The 19,380-nt window shown below is 36.9% G+C and overlaps 1 protein-coding gene across 2 annotated transcripts in view; it reads left to right on the top strand.

The window, feature by feature from the left end:
• The window catches only part of LOC108709590 (CUB and sushi domain-containing protein 2), a 599,445-nt gene that overhangs the window by 561,311 nt on the left and 18,754 nt on the right, over positions 1–19,380 (top strand). For both annotated transcript variants that reach the window (XM_018249580.2, XM_041584029.1), the window contains 10 exons: positions 1,180–1,326; positions 3,224–3,412; positions 4,374–4,559; positions 4,643–4,837; positions 6,021–6,194; positions 9,745–9,918; positions 12,658–12,831; positions 14,491–14,679; positions 15,839–16,012; positions 18,774–18,956. In XM_018249580.2, the coding sequence (XP_018105069.2) occupies positions 1,180–1,326; positions 3,224–3,412; positions 4,374–4,559; positions 4,643–4,837; positions 6,021–6,194; positions 9,745–9,918; positions 12,658–12,831; positions 14,491–14,679; positions 15,839–16,012; positions 18,774–18,956 (1,785 nt within the window). The remainder of the gene's footprint in view (positions 1–1,179; positions 1,327–3,223; positions 3,413–4,373; positions 4,560–4,642; positions 4,838–6,020; positions 6,195–9,744; positions 9,919–12,657; positions 12,832–14,490; positions 14,680–15,838; positions 16,013–18,773; positions 18,957–19,380) is intronic.

Raw genomic sequence — 19,380 nt, 5'->3', positions numbered from 1 at the left:
CAATAACTAGTGACTCTTGGGGGGGAGAGCTATTGACACACAGGCTGTTGTCAGCGGCTGTTTTCAGTCTGCATATTTTTGCAGGCTGAGAGAAGCAGATCTGCTCAGTGCCCTGCTCCATTGATTTGAATCCAATCAGCCTGTCTTTGGTCACACACAACGAAGCTGAAACTGAGGTCAGTGTTTGGGCTGATCTAATTCAAATCAATGGAGCAGAAACACTCAGCCTGCTAAAATATGCAGGCTGACAACAGCCTGTGTGCCCATAGCCTTAGAGTCAGTCGATTACTGAAGGTGACACTGAATGCATTGTAACACAAATTAAAGTGATACTCTCAATTTTTATAACTCAATTTTTTACTTTTTGACAAATGTTTTTATAGACGTGTTATTTCCTACCGCGTCAATACCTCACATACCATATGTTCATGTATTTTTAAAAGTTCAGTGGTTTATTTGTTTTGCCTGATGCATATTACCTATGAATTCCACTCCCCTAGTGTAAATGAACCTCAGATCCGCAATAATTGACCTGTTGTGGATAATTTGACATATGTACTCCAATATATAGAATCCCTGTGATAAATCAAGGCAGATACTCGGATAACTATAAGGAACAGGTCAAAACTATATCTTAAACATGATTACATTTTGCTTTTCAAGTACAGTGGCTTCTATAGAGGAAGCTTCCTTTATATTGTATTAAAATTCCACCTCCCCGCCACTCTTTTCCTTTAAATTGCGTGTTTCTGCAAGCATGCATTTGGGGAGGGGGGCACAACCAGCAGAGCAGTGTGAGGTAATGCGAACCGAGCCCCTCCAAATTTTTCTCGTCAGGGGGGCCCTGCGCAGTCCAAGTATATTTAAATTAATGTATACATTGCATATATATTCACACACAATTTTGGTTGCTACCTCTTCTGGAAAATACATCTTCCTTCTTACCTCTTTTATATTTCTTCCCTTTTGATAACATTTGCATGAAGTGTCACTTTTAACAATTGGACTGGAAAATTCCTGACAGGTGGCAATCCTACACCCACACAATGTGCAATCGGTTATCATGATCAATGATCAGTTCTGTCTGAATGATATAACCATTTTGGTTCATGGAAATAATTTTCTGTATTGTCTATCTTTGTCTATCGAATTCTCTCTAAGTACTGAATCTATTTTTAGGTCCATCAGGTCAGAGCACGCTGCTATTATCCCTGAGTGGTAACTACTCTGCACCACTGACCATTACAAGCTCTGGGAATAAAGTCCATTTGCGCTGGACATCTGACCATGCTTACAGCAGGAAGGGTTTTAAGATCCGCTACTGGGGTAAGACAGGAAAAAAGTAACAGGAGATGGACAGTAGGAGTGAAAAAGATAGTCGATATATACATATTAAGAGAATATAAATTATTAAAATGTTTTTGTTATTTTCTAGAAAAGCATTTTCTCACTGCAATGTTTCTAAACATTAATTACCAGACCAACTAGGGCAGTGACAGGGTCCAGGAGATTTTGTTTAAAGTCAATGAAGGGGCATTTATAAGCATTTTCATGCCCATTTGACAAGATGGATATTGTACAGGCAACACCCTGTGTGCCCTCAGGACCTAAGGGATTGCTTTTATTACCCCCCAACTGCTAACAGATATTGTATGCATATTTAATATAGGCTATTTATATGTGATATCTCTTCTGTGCTTTGTTTACATAAACCACAATCATAAAATGTAAACTATAACCATAAATCATTAACCAAGAAAGACCAGTTTGTAATATTCTGTATAGATTAGATGAAACTGCGCTCAGCCAATTCCAATCAGTAAATGAGTGCTTCTATCCTCTAGAAGTAGATGTACCGACCATCTGTTATATCTGTAATAAATTGTAGAAGAGGAGAGCACTACAGACGCAGATTAACTGCTAGTGGCTGATATTTATTTTAAAGCTGCTGTACACGACATGTTTCGGGCTAACAATTGCCTTTCTCAGTTTGTAATATTCCCAAGCAAGCATTAAGATCCAGGCAATCTATAGTGCTAAAAAGATACCCAGTCTGAGTACATGATAGTCACTGGGGCCAATTTACTAACTGAACAAAGCAACCAATCGCAAATCTGCTTTCAGTATTCTAAGTACAGCACACCATTCAAAGCTGATTGATAATTTTTTTGCTCTGGGTAACTGCTGATAAATTAGCCCTACTGAGAGCAAAAGTCTTTTTTATAATTAGAAAGTTCAACAAGGTAAATAATCATAATACTTAAGATGCCAACTTTATTCCCTAATAATAAAGTAAAGAGAAGATCGGAGCCTTGACGTTTTATAGCCAGTTAAGTGTATCTAATGGCATATGAAGACTGTACTAGGTAGTTCAATTGAGTAGTTTTACAAAGCTATGACTGGGGATTAGTAAACTTTTTCTGGTGAAATGTGCACTCATAGACCTATGAGTGTGGATTTCTTTGCTTTATTAATATATGTTCCAGCACCTAGACATTTCCATATATATATATATATATATATATATATATATATATATATATATATATATATATATATATATATATATATATATATATGCAGATGAAAAGCTTAAAATACCTAAACTTTAGGGGCAGATTTACTTATGGTCGAACATCGAGGGTTAATTAACCCTCGATATTCGACTGCTAAATGTAAATCATTCGAACATCGGAGTCAAAGGATTTACCGCAAATAGTTTTTAAATCCTTCGAATCATTCAATTTTAAGGATTTTAATCCATCGATCGGATGATTTTTCTTCGAAGTTTTTTTTAAAGAGACAGTACTTCAATTATCGAATGGTCGAATATTCGAACGATTTTTAGTTCGAATCGTTCGATTCGAAGTCGTAGTCGAAGGTCGAAGTAGCCAATTCGATGGTCGAAGTAGCCAAAAAAATAATTCGAAATTCAAATTTTTTTTTATTCTATTCCTTCACTCGAGTTAAGTAAATGGGCCCCCTAGTGTTATTTTGATTTACAGTTGACTCCAGTGCATTTTTACAAACTTTTGCCATTTGTTTCAGTAAATTGACACACTCCAGTTTCACTCATAAACTATGTGGCCTACAGATATGAGTTTCCCTTTATAAAAACCGTCACTATAACCGTCACTATAACCGTCACTATAGCAAAAAACCTAATGGTTTGTTTTCCAAAATGTTTTCACTTAATTTGCTGTTTCTTTGCCTTTGTTTTTAGCACTCTATTGTAGCCTCCCAAGGCCACCTCTTCATGGCAATGTACTGGGGCCAGTCATCAACCCACCAGGAGGAGTTGTGCGGTTTAACTGTAATCCTGGATTCCGACTGATTGGAATGAACACAGCAACTTGCTTACAACGACCTCAGGGTTATTATGACTGGAACTCAGAGGTTCCATTATGCCAAGGTGAGTGGGCAAGTAAAAAAAATAACAAGATGGATATGTTACAGTTACACTATGCATTACTAAGTATAGCAATTGTGATACTAGACACACACTGAAGGAAATACATATAAATTAGTCTATGGAATGACTTAGAAAGCATCTGCCAAGTTTGTACTGTGCTGTTTTAAAACAATCTGTGGTGCAGTCCTTTTTTTTTTTTGCTTCTGTTGAAAATCATCACGATTTGCAGCCTAGACTCTGCAATTTCTTTCCCCTCTCCTCTCACAGCCAAGCTGACACTGTCATGATTATCATTTCAGCTGGAGGTCTGAGGTGTTCCCTTCCCAAATCCAGCTACTAAATTACCTGCCAGTACAAAGTGCTTACCTCACTTCTCCTCACCAGGCCTGGTTTCAAGGGCCTGCCACACTGTTAGGAAGTAATTGCACACTGACCTCTCTGAGAAGTACATATATTTAATATATGTGAGGTTACAGTTATAACTTGTTTTCAGGTCAATCTCTCTTTCATGTTATGAAAGCTTTACTCTTAACAACCCTATTTTTCAGATTCCTGTCCTTTGACAGAATAACAATTCTTCTGTGTTTATATGGTGTTTTATGTGGTAGTTGCCCCAGAGTGAGCAGTAATCTATAAAAACACATGGATTTCTTGCATTTAACCAGAGTATTTCAGACTTTTTGGATCAGACCAAACATAACTAAACCTTATTCAAATGCATATTTGCATAATTATTATGAATGTTCTTTTCATGTTCTTCTTGTTCCTTGGCCAGCAAACCACCCATACACTGCAAGAAAACAGTGTCCATACCAGAGGACACAATTTTGCCCACCTCTAATAACTTTTTTAACTATTATTTTTGCATTGGCTTGAATGGCCATTTTTGCATTGGCTTGAATAGGATTTGTAGATAAATTAAACTACTAATTTTCTTTTCTTCTTCTACATTTTTACCTAGCCATGTTCTGTGGAGTACCTGCCTCTCCAAAAAATGGAGTTGTTTATGGCAAGGAGTACACTGTGGGCACAAAAGCTACATATGAATGTGATGAGGGGCACCACTTCTTGAATCCTGAAGATGCAGAAGCAGAGTGTCTGCCCTCTGGTCATTGGAGCAATGGAAACAACCCCCCACAGTGTGTGGGTATGTATCTCTCTAAACATAGATTCTTACGTTTTGTCTTGCACAGAGACAAGTAACCATTTTATATTACCTTTCCATCCCAGCTGTTACCTGTCCAGATATCAACAATCTAAATACTGAGCATGGTCGCTGGCGCATTATCCACAAATCACACTATCACTATGGAGCTGAGCTCATGCTAATATGTGACCCAGGATATTACTATGTGGGGCCCCGCGTCGTTCGCTGCCAAGCCAATGGGACATGGAGTGTGGGGGAGGCCACACCTACTTGTAAAAGTAAGACCATGTTAATTTTATTGTAATTACATTATGATGTATTTAGGTAATACAGTATGATACAAATATGCTATAATAATACTGTAAAATACCAATAGAGTAAAATAAATGAATGTAAATAAATGTATTCCCTTTATAGAATCACTGGTCTTCACTGCTGCTCTGAAGTTAAGCTAATGGCAAGCGGCACTTTTGAATAAAAGGGGCTTTTAAAGGTGTAGTATATCCCCTTCAACACGTATTCAATAAATACGGCTTGTGCTGAACATGCTTTTTGCCTTTTGTTTTAATCATGAAAATTCCATAGGAATTTTTGTTTTTTTTGTTATTTCTTGAACTAACAGTGCAGACTGGGATACTGAAGGTAGTCAATGTTTGGTCTTTGTGAATTAGATCATTTGATTACCAGTGCACAGATATTCCCCCTGCAGAACAAGCTCCTGCTAACAAAACAAATGTTAAAAGTAAGGGATTGGATACTGGTAATCTGTTTATCTACTTTGCAAGGATCAAACATGGAGTAGGTTCACATTTCCTGTTTAGCTCAAAAACTAAAAAAAAAACATACATTTTTCTTGTTTTAATACAACAGGCAAACATGTTTGACACAAGCCCAATGTATTATTCTCATGTTGAACAAGGGAGTAAGCTGGCCCTTTAAATAATTTTCTGTGCATATATGACTTAGAGATCTGGTCACTGCAATATGGTTATCATCAAGTGTGATGACTCAGCTTCCTTGATCAATCAGATTTTACACAGCTATTCCCCAAATCAGTGGCGGAACTACCGGGGGAGCAGGGGGTGCGAGCGGGCCAGGGCCCCCCGGCAGTCCGTTCGCCGCTGAAAATGCGGCCAAATGCAGCCGTACGAGGGGGGGCAGGGCCCGGCTGCGCGTCACGCACCAGGGCCTGCCCCCCTCTAGGATCGCTGCTGGTCCAAATGGTACAGATATTTGCAAATAATTAGATCAATGTTCCCCGACCAGTAGCTGATGAGCAACATGTTGCTCACCAAAGCCTTGGATGTTTCTCCTAGTGGTGTCAAGCAGGTGCTTATTTTTCAATTATTGGCTTGGAGAAAAGTTTTGATTGCATAAAACCAGGTGTACTGCCGAACAGAACCTCTCTTTATCACTGTTAATAAAAAAGGTTCTCAATATAACTGTTCCTTTGCTTTTCAGTTATTTCCTGTGGAGAGCTACCCACTCCAGCCAATGGCAACAAAATCGGCATGTTAACTCAGTTTGGGGCAACTGCCATCTTTGCATGTAATAATGGCTACACTCTTGTGGGATCACGGGTACGAGAATGCATGGCCAACGGCCTGTGGAGTGGGCAGGAGGTTAAATGTTTGGGTGAGTATAAGCTGGAAATGATAAAACCCAGTTGATGATGCTGTTTTAAAGACCAAATGTGCAGTCAAGCTGAACTGGTGACTCTTCCCGCAATCCAGCATAATTACTGTAATGTTGTGTTTACAGTACAGTACATTCGTCTTCACTGTGGTTCCCTACAGTGAAAGGTGTCTTATTGTATGTGGGGTTTCATACCATAGGAAAATTTAGACATCTATTTAAAAATATATCAGGAATTAACATGCATTTCTGTGTTTTAAGGCAAAAGGCACAAAATAGATCATATTTTTCTGTCCATTTGCCATCCCTTTAAAACAGGAGACATATAGATCCAATATACTGGACTAAGCTATAGATGGGTGTGCTTCATACACCTATTTCAGCATGTGTATTTCATAAGGCCATGATTTTGAAGAAATTAGATGACAATGCTAAGAGTAGAGGCTGTTATGGCCCAAATGGAAGACCAATCTAATATTAATACCCTTGGTTTGAGATGTCAAACAGACAGGCATCAGGTACTGTATATAGTAAATGTACTAAGCAAGCAACATACTGCATTAAACAAGAGAATTAAAACAATGGTCTAACCCATCCTTTATGCAAGTGGTATGACTTTATTTCTTCCATTTTTAAAAGTTTATGAAATTCAAAATACACACAGAGAGCTTTGTCATTTAAAAAATGATGACATTATTTTTTAGTGTCCCTGATTCGGTATTCTGAATTTCTGCTGAGAAATACAAAAAGAGCATCCAAGAGCCAAGTACAGCAGAGATCTGCAGTTAAAGGCAGCCACATATTCTGTGATAAATATCTTAATACATGACGGGATGCCTGTCTGCCAGTTTAGATCGTTTAGCAAAAGTACACTGTTTGGAAGTGTGTATACATTTTAAGTTAATGGGGCTCGCTATTGTAAAGTTTTGGATAGTCCGTAGAAAATTACTGGGAAAAGAATTTAAAATAAATTATGAAAAAAGTATCCCTTCTAATATTACAAAAGGTCTTACATGTGTTTTTATTTAATGGTTTGTCTTGTAAATATTGTTGAGACATTGAACTGATATGAAAATGGTATGAACTGATATGGAAATGGCTGAGACTTAAGGTCATAGCAAGAAAACATATTAACATAAAATCATATAAGTTGATATGAAAAATGTCACTGTGTTAGGTTCAAAGCATTGGTCGAATGTTTATTAAATGGTGATCCAAGCAAAGAACCTAGCCTGGGGGGGGGGGTGAAACAGGCTAAAAGGAGCCAAAAAGCCCTTCATGTAGAAGACAGGCAGCATATAAAGCCTGCTGAAAAGAGAAGGTATTTACTTGCCTTGTGCCATATACATAGCACTGCCTTAATACCAAAATTTAGAGTGTAGCTCTTACATAAGGCATTATGGGTGGAGACATGCAAATCACTCCTTTATGTCCCTTTGGTCAACTATGCATCCAGAACCGTTGGTTTATAGCACAGATACAGCCTAATAGTTCAGAGCCATATATCCAAACTTCCATACAGCCTGTTTCTATCCTATTAGATCTCATCAGTGCAAGATATTGGAACATGGCTTCTGAGTAGGTAGGACTTGTGGAGTAGGGAAGCAAAGAACCTAACCTGATTAGGGTGAGATGGGCTATAAGGAGCCAAAAAGCCCTTTACGTGCAAAATATGCAGCTCTGGATTATTAGGCTGTATCTGTGCTATAAAACCATCAGTTCTGGATTCATAGTTGGCCACAGGGATATAAAGGAGTGATTTGCATGTCTCCACCCATAATGCCTTATGTAATATGCCTTTTGGGAGAATTAAAACTCTCATTTTTGGTATTAAGGCAGTGCTATGCATTTGGCACAAGGCAAGTAAATATGCTAAGTGATCCAAAAAAGGCAAAAAAAACATAGGTAGCTGGCACCAAATTGTCTCTGAATGTATATGTATTACTATCAGCAACTAAATTCCGTCAGACAACATAACCCTCACTTGAAGCCTTCTCTAAATCTGTTAGTGACTGTAGGCAGTTCTCCAAAGAGAAGAATTGGTTCCACAACAAAAGAGTTGATTCAACAGAAGTACAGATGCGAGTGCTGGATTGCTAAGGGGTGTAAATTTGTGTCCATCTTTGCACCTATATCATTGTAGTTGCATTCTGAACCTTGTGCAAAATTTAAAAAAAGGGCTATGGTCATTATAAGAAATAACCGTGTACCTCCCGCCTATCTTCTTTTATAAATGCAGCATTGTTGAGTAAAAAACAGTGCTCCCCACAGCATACTAAGGAACCACACCCTAGGTTTTTGCACTTTTTCTTGCCAAATTAACCTAAAATCCTCTTATTTGGATTTAATTTAATCCCCTTAATATCTCTATAAATTGTAAATTAGTATCAAAAGAGTGTATGGTAAAGTCGCCTTATACAGTATATTTAAAGATAGTAATCATAACCCTTTTTTTTCGGCAGTGTAAACCACCCCAACAAGATCAGGCTATATTACTATACTAAACTACTATAGACTAATATATTAGACTTTCAGTTTCCTTTACTGTTTCTTTTATTAATAGTGATGGGCGAATTTATTCGCCAGGCGCGAATTCGCGGCGAATTTGCGCGATTCGCCGCCAGCGAATAAATTCGCGAAACTCCCGCGAAAATTAGCGGCAAAAATTCGCCTGCGTCAAAAAAAATTTTCCCGAAAAACGGACGCCGGCGTCAAAAACGGGCGCCGGCGTCGACAAACGGGTGCCGGCGTCAAAAACGAGACGCCGGCGCCGTTTCGCGACTTTTTCGCCGTTTCGCGAATTTCGCGGCGAAGCGAAACGGCGCAAATTCGCCCATCACTATTTATTAACTGAAGAGTAACTATGTGAATGTGATATATACTCCAGGTGGCAGACTATATGGGTTTTATAAAGGGTAAAAATGATACCCTCCTTTTATGGGTCTATACTATTTTTAATGGAGGACAATATTATTTATGTTGATAAAAATATTAGACTTCTAATATTACAGACTATAACAGTATCAGTATCTGGCTTCAAATTTAAGATGAGGTGTTTTCAAAAATAGATATTATGGGGGTTATGTACTGAAGTCTGATATTTTCTGGTTGAAGTTTTAACGGGGAAAACACAATTTTTTCATGATTTACTAAACCCTGAGGCTGATAAAAGTCTGAATAAAATAGTACTCCATCTCTAACCTGCCAAGGTCATTTAGAAGTCAATGGCAGATGTCCCTTTTACAATTGGAAGATATCATGGTCTGTGCTGGGTTTTGTACGATAATCTGAAAAATGTTTGGTTTTCGGGCGCCATATCAGAAAAAATCATACAATTAGAATTTTTATCACAATTTTATTGAGAATTGATATCGTATTTTCCCGCATCAAATTTTTATAATTATACTATTGATAAATAAGGTAAAATTGTGGATGGGTGTATGGTCGAAGTTGTTTTACTAAAATAATGAGAACATTTTGGATTTTCTTAAATAACTCTCTATGTTTCAAATACTCACACAAACCCTTCATCTCTTTATATTTCACACAGCTGGACACTGTGGTACCCCAGAACCTATTGTTAATGGACTGATTAATGAGCAAAACTACAATTACAGAGATAGTGTGGTATATCAGTGTAACAGTGGTTTCAGACTGATTGGGATGTCTGTGAGAATATGCCAACAGGACCATCTTTGGTCAGGGAAGGCACCCATCTGTGTGCGTAAGTATCTAGTAATGGGAGACAATTGTTTCTGGTACATGAAGATGGAGGGTGAGTTCTGGCATAATAATGACACATTACTTTTATCAGGGAGCACACCTACCCAGCACAACCAAGCTGCTTGTAGCAAAATCTGTATAAACTGCAGCACACTTCATGACTCTGAAGTAGTTATGACAATGTTGATTTAGAGAGTTTTGTAGCCCAGGCATCTTGTACAGCTACACGGATGGCATCATATATGTTCAAAAGCAAACCTCCATTCACTTGAGCAGCAATTTCCTAAAACTGCATGACACACTGTTTTATAGGCAGTCTAGTCAGTGTTTTTGGGCAATAATCTTGTGTCAATAATGCGCACCAGGCATTTTACTCCACTAAACTGAACTAAATGCTGCCTGAAAAAAGGTTACTTTGAACTTGATTAAAGGAGGCATATAGGATAAGTTAAAACCCATATAGGCAATGATGAATAATATATGATGTTGGTTTTACTTTGGACTAAAAATTTATATTATCTCCAAAAATGTCCCTTTGTTGGATCTGCTATGGTCCTTGTCTTTGTTTCAAATGAGGAGTAGGCATATCCTTGCCTGAAGGACAGTAGGGGGTATAGCCAATAATAGTAAAAGTAAAGACAAGGATCAATTCCCTAACAATTCAGCCTAGCTGCTAATTGGTTCTTATCGGACAGTGCAGTGTGCTGAGTGTCACGGGCTCCACTGCATGCATACCCCCCCAACTGTCCGTTTTCTGCAGGACAGTCCTGATTTTTACAGCTTACCTTGCAGTCCCGTTTTCTTATTGAAATGTCCCAAATTTCTCTTTGATCTCCTGCACTGACTCCAGAAAAAAAAGTGTCTGCAACTTAAAGGGGAACTCCGACTTCCAAACCAAAATTTGATAAAGAGGCCCACAAAACACAGAAACCCCTAATATAGTATAAATAAATGCCATTTTCTATGATGAAATCTAGCTGTTTATCAGTTCTTCTCTTTCTGCATCATTTGAAATCCTGGCAGGGAAGGAGGGACTAAACACTGATGTTACAAATTGTAACAACTTCTCCACAGCTTACAGACAGCATGCAGGAACTACATAACCCACAATGCATTGTACTATGATGTTCCATTCCTTATTGAAATCACGTGTGATTGCTCTTGATACAAAGTAAAAGTAGTCAGCCAGCTCAGCAAAGTAGTCAGAAAGATCAGCAGGAGAGCAGGGGGCTAGGCTTAGGGAACTGTAAGAAACCATTAAAAATCATGAAAAGTCTGCACATTTTTTAATTGATGTATATTCCAAAATTGCTTGAAATTATGTTAACTTTTCAAAAAGCTTAAGGTATGTTTTTGTGGAGTTCCCCTTTAATTAAATAGACTTTGGACAGAGAGCCCAGAATACTCAGCACCTGCAGTTGATACAATTTTAACAAATACGTTTCTGAAACTTAATTAATTAAGAGGCTTTTGGCAGAGAGCCCAGAATTCTCAGCACCTTTGCACGTTGACACATTTGAAACTATTTAAGATAAGCAAGTTTCACAGCTTAATTTCACCTTCATTAGAAAACCTGTTATAACACATGGTCTTTAAAACATGGTCCTTAAACTCTCAGAAATGTGTTCAAACTTTCATAACCTGCTACATGCAGTAGATCTTTTTGTCCCTCTTTACATTTTTCAAATGTTGAAATGTTGAGGTATGCTGCATGGCCTGGGAAAGGAGGCAGCAGGAAGTGGAACAAATGAGTGGGATTAGTAAAGTTTTTGCAGAAATCAACTCGAAATACTTTTTTTAAGCACAGTCTCACTATATTTAGCGAAGAATAGTGCACTTGTCCACTCTTGTTTTTCACACAATTTGCCACCTTTAAACACAGAGGTTTATGACAGAGGCTAGATTAAATAAGACAGGCTTTTGATATTTAACTAACAATATAAAGCAGTCCTTTAGTAAGAGGATTCACATGGAGACTTGCAGTTGAGCTCAGAAGCTGCAGGGAAGGATGCTATGTGACAAAGATAATGAACACAGAACAGGCTGAGTCATGCACAGAACTTAAGCAACTAAACCAGGAACTGCTAGCAGAGGAGTCATCAGTATAGAGAGGGGGTAATGATCAAAAACAGTACCAGGGATTTTAGAAGTTCATAGTCAGATAGGTTAAAATCATACACCACTGCTAGATCAAAAGACTCAAACTAGATTGCTGGAATCACAGAAAGAACCTGTTTGTTCAGAAGTGAAGGATGTCAGTGGTGTCCAGGAACTATAAGAAGCCAAAACTCATTGGAGGAGACCATAAAGTAATTAACCCCTGTCCTTGCTTGAAGCATCCTAACAGTTACAGGATCAAGTGAAAAATTAGGGAATTAGGGCAGTTTGTCTACCAAGGCCAAAAAATATTGATTTTATCGGATTGGACATATTATGCAGCTATTGATTTCTTATATATTGGTAAAATGACAAAAAAATCATTGACTGCATATAAGGAGACACGTTTGCAGACATGCAGGCTGAACTATGGAAAACCCAAGAGGAAGGTGATTCCTGCCTGACAGAATTTACAATATACTGTAAGTAGTCAGGTACTGTAACTTAAAAAATGGGGTTAGCAAATGCAGCATATAGTTGGAAAGTCCATATGGTCAGGACAATGGTGTTAACAACTGTCTGTGTATGTCTAAGTTGCATATCTGTGATGTCTGAACATTACCGCATTTTGCATTTCTTACAGCAATTACCTGTGGCCACCCTGGTAATCCTGGAAATGGAATAACCCAGGGCTCCCAATTTAATTTATATGATGTGGTGAAGTTTGTGTGTAATCGAGGGTATACCCTAGAGGGAGCAATGCAGGCCCAGTGCCAACTCAATGGACAATGGAGCCATCAGATGCCAACATGTCGAAGTAAGAATATTTTTAATAGACAATTCACAATCTAAGTAATGCTAATAATTCCTCATTTATTACTATAAAAGATCCACATGAATTAGACAACCTAAACTTCCAAATGGAGTTCTGCAACTTTAGACTGTCTTAAAGTTATTTTAAACAGACAGAACACAACAGTTAACATATATATTTTTATATACAATATGCCACATCTGACTTGCGTCTCCTGTATTCTGATGAGCAGCTGCTAAAGTGGAACTGGAAAACTTACAGTATAAGTGAAATATATGCAACGATAACCTATATTTCACATTAGCAGTGACCATAATATATATGCAGTTCATATGTTCATCAACACTGAGCAATGTTTATGTAATAAAGTATAAGCATTGCATAATGGTTATTTTACTATTTAATGTATATTTAATGCAAATTATTCCATTTGCTACATGAGGATTTTGACGAATATGTTGAAATATGCAGAGTGAATTATTAATGCTACGTGTTGAACAAATGCATGCAGACGTTATAAACCAATCTGATCGATTTTCTGTACATTTTTAGCATATTACTACCATTTTGGTTTTTAATTAAATCAAGTGACCCATGATGTACATGTGTTTATGCCTGACAAATTTAGCCACTAACAATAAAATGGCCTTCTCTGTAGTATGTAAGGGTTAAAAACTTATTCAAGTGTGCCAATAAGAATATACCATGTTAACATCTATCCAATTTGTATCAATTTTTAATGTTGAAATGGTATTAAAAATATGTGTTGGAGATGTGCTCTGGATCAGTAACATGTTGGTATTGCTGATCCGCACAATTGGTCTATACAACTGTATGTAATAAATTTTCTATGGGGTCAGTAGTATGTTGGTATTGCTGATCCACACAATTGGCCCATACAATTGTGTGTAATAAATCTTCTACGGCAGAATTTTTTTTGTCACATCTTTGATTTATACGGGATACAATTTATAATTGCAAATGAAAGTAATAATAAGAAGTAGAAAGGATAAAATTAACAAGGGGTAGCTACATAATTTCATGTTGATCTTCTATTTATTTATATTTGTTACTTTTTTCTTTCCTTCCTCTAACCTACTATCACCTCTAAAAACACTTAGGACCTTATTTAACAAAGTCTGAATTTATTTGACTATTTTAATGAAAAAATTCTGCCCAAACTAGAATCCACTATTGGACTTAATTTATTAACAAAAAAATATCGATTTTATCGGATCGGGGACAAACACTAAAAAAATCGATTGGAAATCTGAGGCATGCGATTTCATTGGATTTTTTTTCTGGCTGGATTTTGTTGGACTTGTTCCCGAAAAGCCCAAAATTGTCGGATTTTCAGGCTAATTCCAGTGCAGACCACAGAAACTTCCAAATATGATAGGGATCTTTTCCATTGACCTATATGCAACCTCGGCAGGTCTGAGATGCTGTATTCTGACTTTTTACATCCTCGGGGTTTAATAATTCTCAAAAAATTTGAGATTTTTCTTACACTACAAATTCAGATTTTTCTTACACTAAAAATTCAGATTTTATAGTTAAAAAAGTTTTGAGTTTTTGGCATTTGGACTTTAATAAATAACCTCCTTAGTGTCCACCTCCTTCTCACATTCTTCCATCAGCTAAATATCTATTTTCTATTAGTTCTCAACTGTACAGATCCTGGTCACATTGAGTATGGCCTTAGGCGAGTGCTGCAGAAAGGTCCAGACCGATTCAGTTTTGGGACCTCTGTAACCTATGAGTGCAGCCATGGCTACTACCTGATGGGAACACATGTTCTTTCATGCCAGGGTGATGGCACCTGGGACCGAGCACTGCCTCGCTGTCTGTGTAAGTATCATATACTGGGAGAGCTTGACATTGAGAAAATACATTTCACTTTAGTCATAAGAGAGGTTTGGTGTTCTAAAAATATTTTTTATTAATAGTGATATTAACTAAAATGTCACATACTTCACACACTGCATTAGGAATCAGAAAGCACGTGCATAAACTATGGATCATTATTACTCATTTTTAATGAGTAAAACATTCATTTTATTACCCCTGTTTTCATTGTATACATTTCAAACACAAAGCTTTAGTTTCATATAATGATCATAATACAAATTTCACTATTATTTTTGCACACATCATTTTGTGGGTCCTGTCTGGTTCCTACTGCTATTATGTGAAATGGGCCTGGTCAACATTAGCTAATACCATCTATAGTATGTGTAAGGTAATGTCTTTCTGTACAACATATATATTATTATTTCAGTACTGCTGATCACACAAAAGTTGCAGAATACAAATTTTCATTGCCTCATTTATTAATGTCTCACCACATATGAAGAACATTATTTGTATTCTTCTCCTCACACCTTATTGGATGAATTACACCTATTTACCTTACATCCTACCTTATGGAACAACAACTTTCTCACTGAAGTTCTTATAAAAAGTGACCAAAGTGGGGTAACCCAAGTGATTGGCAAACAGGCCAAACAGTTATTGATATTGTAAGATTTGCTTGCTCAGATGGGCAGCCATGTTTCTATAACCTGCTCAACCAGTTACTGGCAGACTTGATTTTCTGTTTGGATAGACAAGACTGCATTATGATGGGTTCACATAATTTTAGTGTTAAACCTATAGATTCAGGGATGGTCATATAGAAAGGCTGAAATGAACATATTGATCAATATACATTTACCAGCTGTTCCCTTTCTTTTTAGAAGCTATGTAATATATTATTTAAGAGATTTATTAGACTTAAGTGATGAATGTTAATCAAAAATAATACTGTATATTGCACTGCATGGTGAAACCATTTCTAGTGCATCATATATGTAGTATTAGCTTACAAGTTTATATTTATATTCTTTTTTGTCTATGATATCTAATTTTTACCACATTCATGCTATGCCATAGAACATATAAGGTGTTAATAATAGTTTTTGAGCATTTTGCATTTCCATTTACCTACATTTATATTTGGTCTGTTCAGTGGTAACCTGTGGTGCACCTGGCCTCCCACCAAATGCTCAGATCTCTGGAAAACGATTCACCGTTGGCTCAGTAGTACAATACAGTTGTCTGGGACGCAGGAATCTCATCGGGAACACAACACGCACTTGCCAGCTGGATGGGCGATGGAGTGGCTTTCTGCCACATTGCTCAGGTAAGTGTCACACCATCTGCAGAATCTGCAGTTTTTACTCAGCTTACCGTATCTAACATCAAAAAGCATTTGTATGTCGCATTTTCCTGTTTTGATGTGGGTAACATCTCTGTGCAAGTCTGGCACTGGAAGTCTAAGTAGATAGCAACAGGACTTGATAACAATAAGCCTTTATAATTGAAAAGGGTAATACATAAATCCAGCAGAGGTAGCCTTAAACACCAAAAGATCACAAATGTCATTCACATTTAAAGATCTTTCCACATTTTATATTAAAAACTCCCCCTAAACTAATTTTAGCAGAGACTGACATTAGCAACTGCCAGAACAAGACTTATTCTCTAATTGGAAAGTTGACATATAAACATGAACTTCTGAAAATAAGTTCTTGAAGGCTTACTACATTTTCTAGATGTTATCAGGGAAAATCTATTTACTAGGTGTTATCTCTTTGGCTTTATGTAATCTGCAGATAATGTTTCAAAGTACTTTTCTGTTTGTTGAAGATCTAGTTGCCACGACTGAACAGATTAGAGAAGTAAATAGGCTGCCTTCTGCCATGCTATGGGATCATACAATAAAAAACAAACCTACAGATCACTGCAACAATATTTATTGCGGAAAAAGGCTCTTTCGACACATTTTTCAGAAATAAATATATTTGCTAAAATCAAGTTTATTCTGATTTCTTCAACTGTCTTCAGATACTTCTCAAACTGGATTATCTGCTTTCCTACCTGGAAGCTTTTTAATCAAGAGGCTTTGGGTTTGGAAAGCAATTACATGAGGTCTATCCGCGTTTTAAGTTTTCAAGTTTTCAATTTAGATTAATTGATTTGAGTCATAGTTGCAATCAGTTACTTCAATATATTTCCCAGCAGGTACACGACCCAATCAAATTTACTTTCCTGAGGTTATAGGTTGGCTTCTTTGATTTTTGTTTTCAATATCTGAAGTTGGTTGTTAAGAGTTTGAAGATGACTTCCTGAGAATTTGTTATAAAGGCAATCCTGCCACATTTAACTTGGGGTTATGAAAAACGCACAGCATTAATTTGAAACAATTTGCTATTTTATGTGCTTTCACAACATACCACATTCTGTACAGAACTGACTCAGCAATTACTCAGGCTACTGTATTTTGACATGAGTAAAAGATCACTAACCCACTAAATCTCAAAACTGTTGTATTACCTTTCCCAAAGAAATAAGAATTGTAATTGTTAAAATACTTAAAGAACACCATTTGTGTTTTATCTGTAGATGAATTGCCGCATAAATTAAATACTCACAGAACCACTCACTCCAGTTTGACAGACAGACTGTAGCATGCAGTGCTTTAAAATGTAAATATGATTAGAAAGCATTTTACTTACATGGTAGTGGAGTAAGAAAAAGACCCATATTTATCAGCTTCAAATCTTTGAATTTTTAATTCATAATTAGCTTGTAATGATCGCCAAGAAGGTCTTCTCCAACTAGTCCTGGAAGGAAAACGAAATCTTACAATATTACAGTTCAACCCTATGGTATCTCAATACAAGTGACCTTGTGTTCGCTAATTTGCTAATAAAGGCATTCAGACTTCAGATTCATGCTTCTTACCCATATTTGCACTCGCATTTTAATTTGAATCAGATGCAGTTGTACAGAAAATCTTCAGTGGCAAAATTACATTACTCTTTGTCTATTAATTCTGTAAGGAAGGGGAGGGTGAGATATCACATCAACTTGCAGTGCAGCAGTAAAGAGAGACTGAAGTTTATCAGAACACATAACTAAGGGCACCTGGGAAACTAACCCCATGTCAGATTTCACAATTGAATATACAGTAAATTGAATATAAAAAATGTTTGCTCTTTTGAAAAACAGATTTCAGTGCAGAATTCTGCGGAAGTAGCATTATTAACTTATGCATTTTGGGAAAAAACACGTTTTCCTGCAACAGAATCCCTTTAACCTCGTTAATACCATTGCTCTTCTCTGGGCTCTGTGTAGTTCCATATTGTACTCTACTCTACCAGCCTGTAATTGTATTTTTTTAATAAATATATTATCTTGAATCCATTGTGCCATTTATGGAATCCAGCACAGTCTCCTCCAAATAGTGGGATCTCAATCTAAGTACCAAAGTGAAAACGTCTAAGATATCTCCATCCCTTGCTTTATCTCAACCTGCAGTGTCTCCTAACCTTGAAACTTTATTTGAATCCTTACATCTGTGTTTCTTTCTCTCTTCTACAGTATATTTTTTCTGTCCCTCATTTTTATAATTCTGCTCTGCAGTTTTATGTCACAACTCATAAACCCTGGATCTTTATAGCTCGTGTTTTAAGCTGCAGTAAAAAGAAAAGAAATCCGTTAAGTGTTTTGGAAGATTGATGTGAGTTTAGGATCTAACACTGTACTGGGCTTGCCAATCCATAAGAAATGCATTTCCTACCTTATAACATGGCAATAACTTGATACTATGAGCACATTTTATTTCATTTTTGTTGTCAGTATATGTGTTGTTTATTAAAAATGGCTTAATTGTCATATTTTATAAGGTTAGTTATTTTCGTACCTCCAGATTAAGACAAAATATTTTATGAATCCTTTGATTGGATGTCTATTTTCATTCAGTTATATGGTGCAGAGATTGTCATAATTAAGTGAACATTAATATTTTTGTTTATCCATGAACAGTAAATTCAGTAGCTTTAGTCAGAGTTTATTCAATGGTCTACAATGATGGCCTGATGTCTTTTATTGCTCTGCAGGTGGTAGTGCAGGAGAATGTGGGGACCCAGGTGTGCCTTTCCATGGACTGCGCCAAGGTGAAGAGTTTACAGCCAGTAGTGTGGTGAGGTTCAGCTGTGAGCCTGGGTACTATCTTCGAGGTTCTGCAGAGAGAAGTTGCCTAACGAACGGGTCATGGAGTGGGTTTCAGCCAGAGTGTGAAGGTAAAGTAAAATTCCACTGCACCTCTTCATTTCTGTATGGAGTTATGAGTGTGCTTTAAATATTCAGACTCAGCTGGTGCACAGTCCTTCAGTAACCTGGATTTGTGCCTGAGAAAACTGCTATAGAGTACATTCATTATTTTTTATAAATGCCAAGACATAGCTGCCTTATTATACTTAGTAATATGAAGATGCCTACTTGCAAATTTAAGCCACACTGAAGTCAAATTGGCATGACATATCATCATACACAAACACCTCATATTATACACTTCCAGCTTTGGGAAAAGTTCTTGTGATTCAGTCTTTTTCTTTTCAGCCTAAATTGCAATTGTTGAATTTCTTATGTACTGTCGTCTTGTTTTGTCTGTATCAGTGTATCACCATGGGAGTGGATTCTAGCACTATGTTCATTCTATTCCTT

Source organism: Xenopus laevis, chromosome 2S (genome assembly GCF_017654675.1).
Source record: "Xenopus laevis strain J_2021 chromosome 2S, Xenopus_laevis_v10.1, whole genome shotgun sequence".
Lineage (NCBI taxonomy): Eukaryota > Metazoa > Chordata > Amphibia > Anura > Pipidae > Xenopus > Xenopus laevis.
This window is presented reverse-complemented; position numbering and strand designations above follow the sequence as displayed.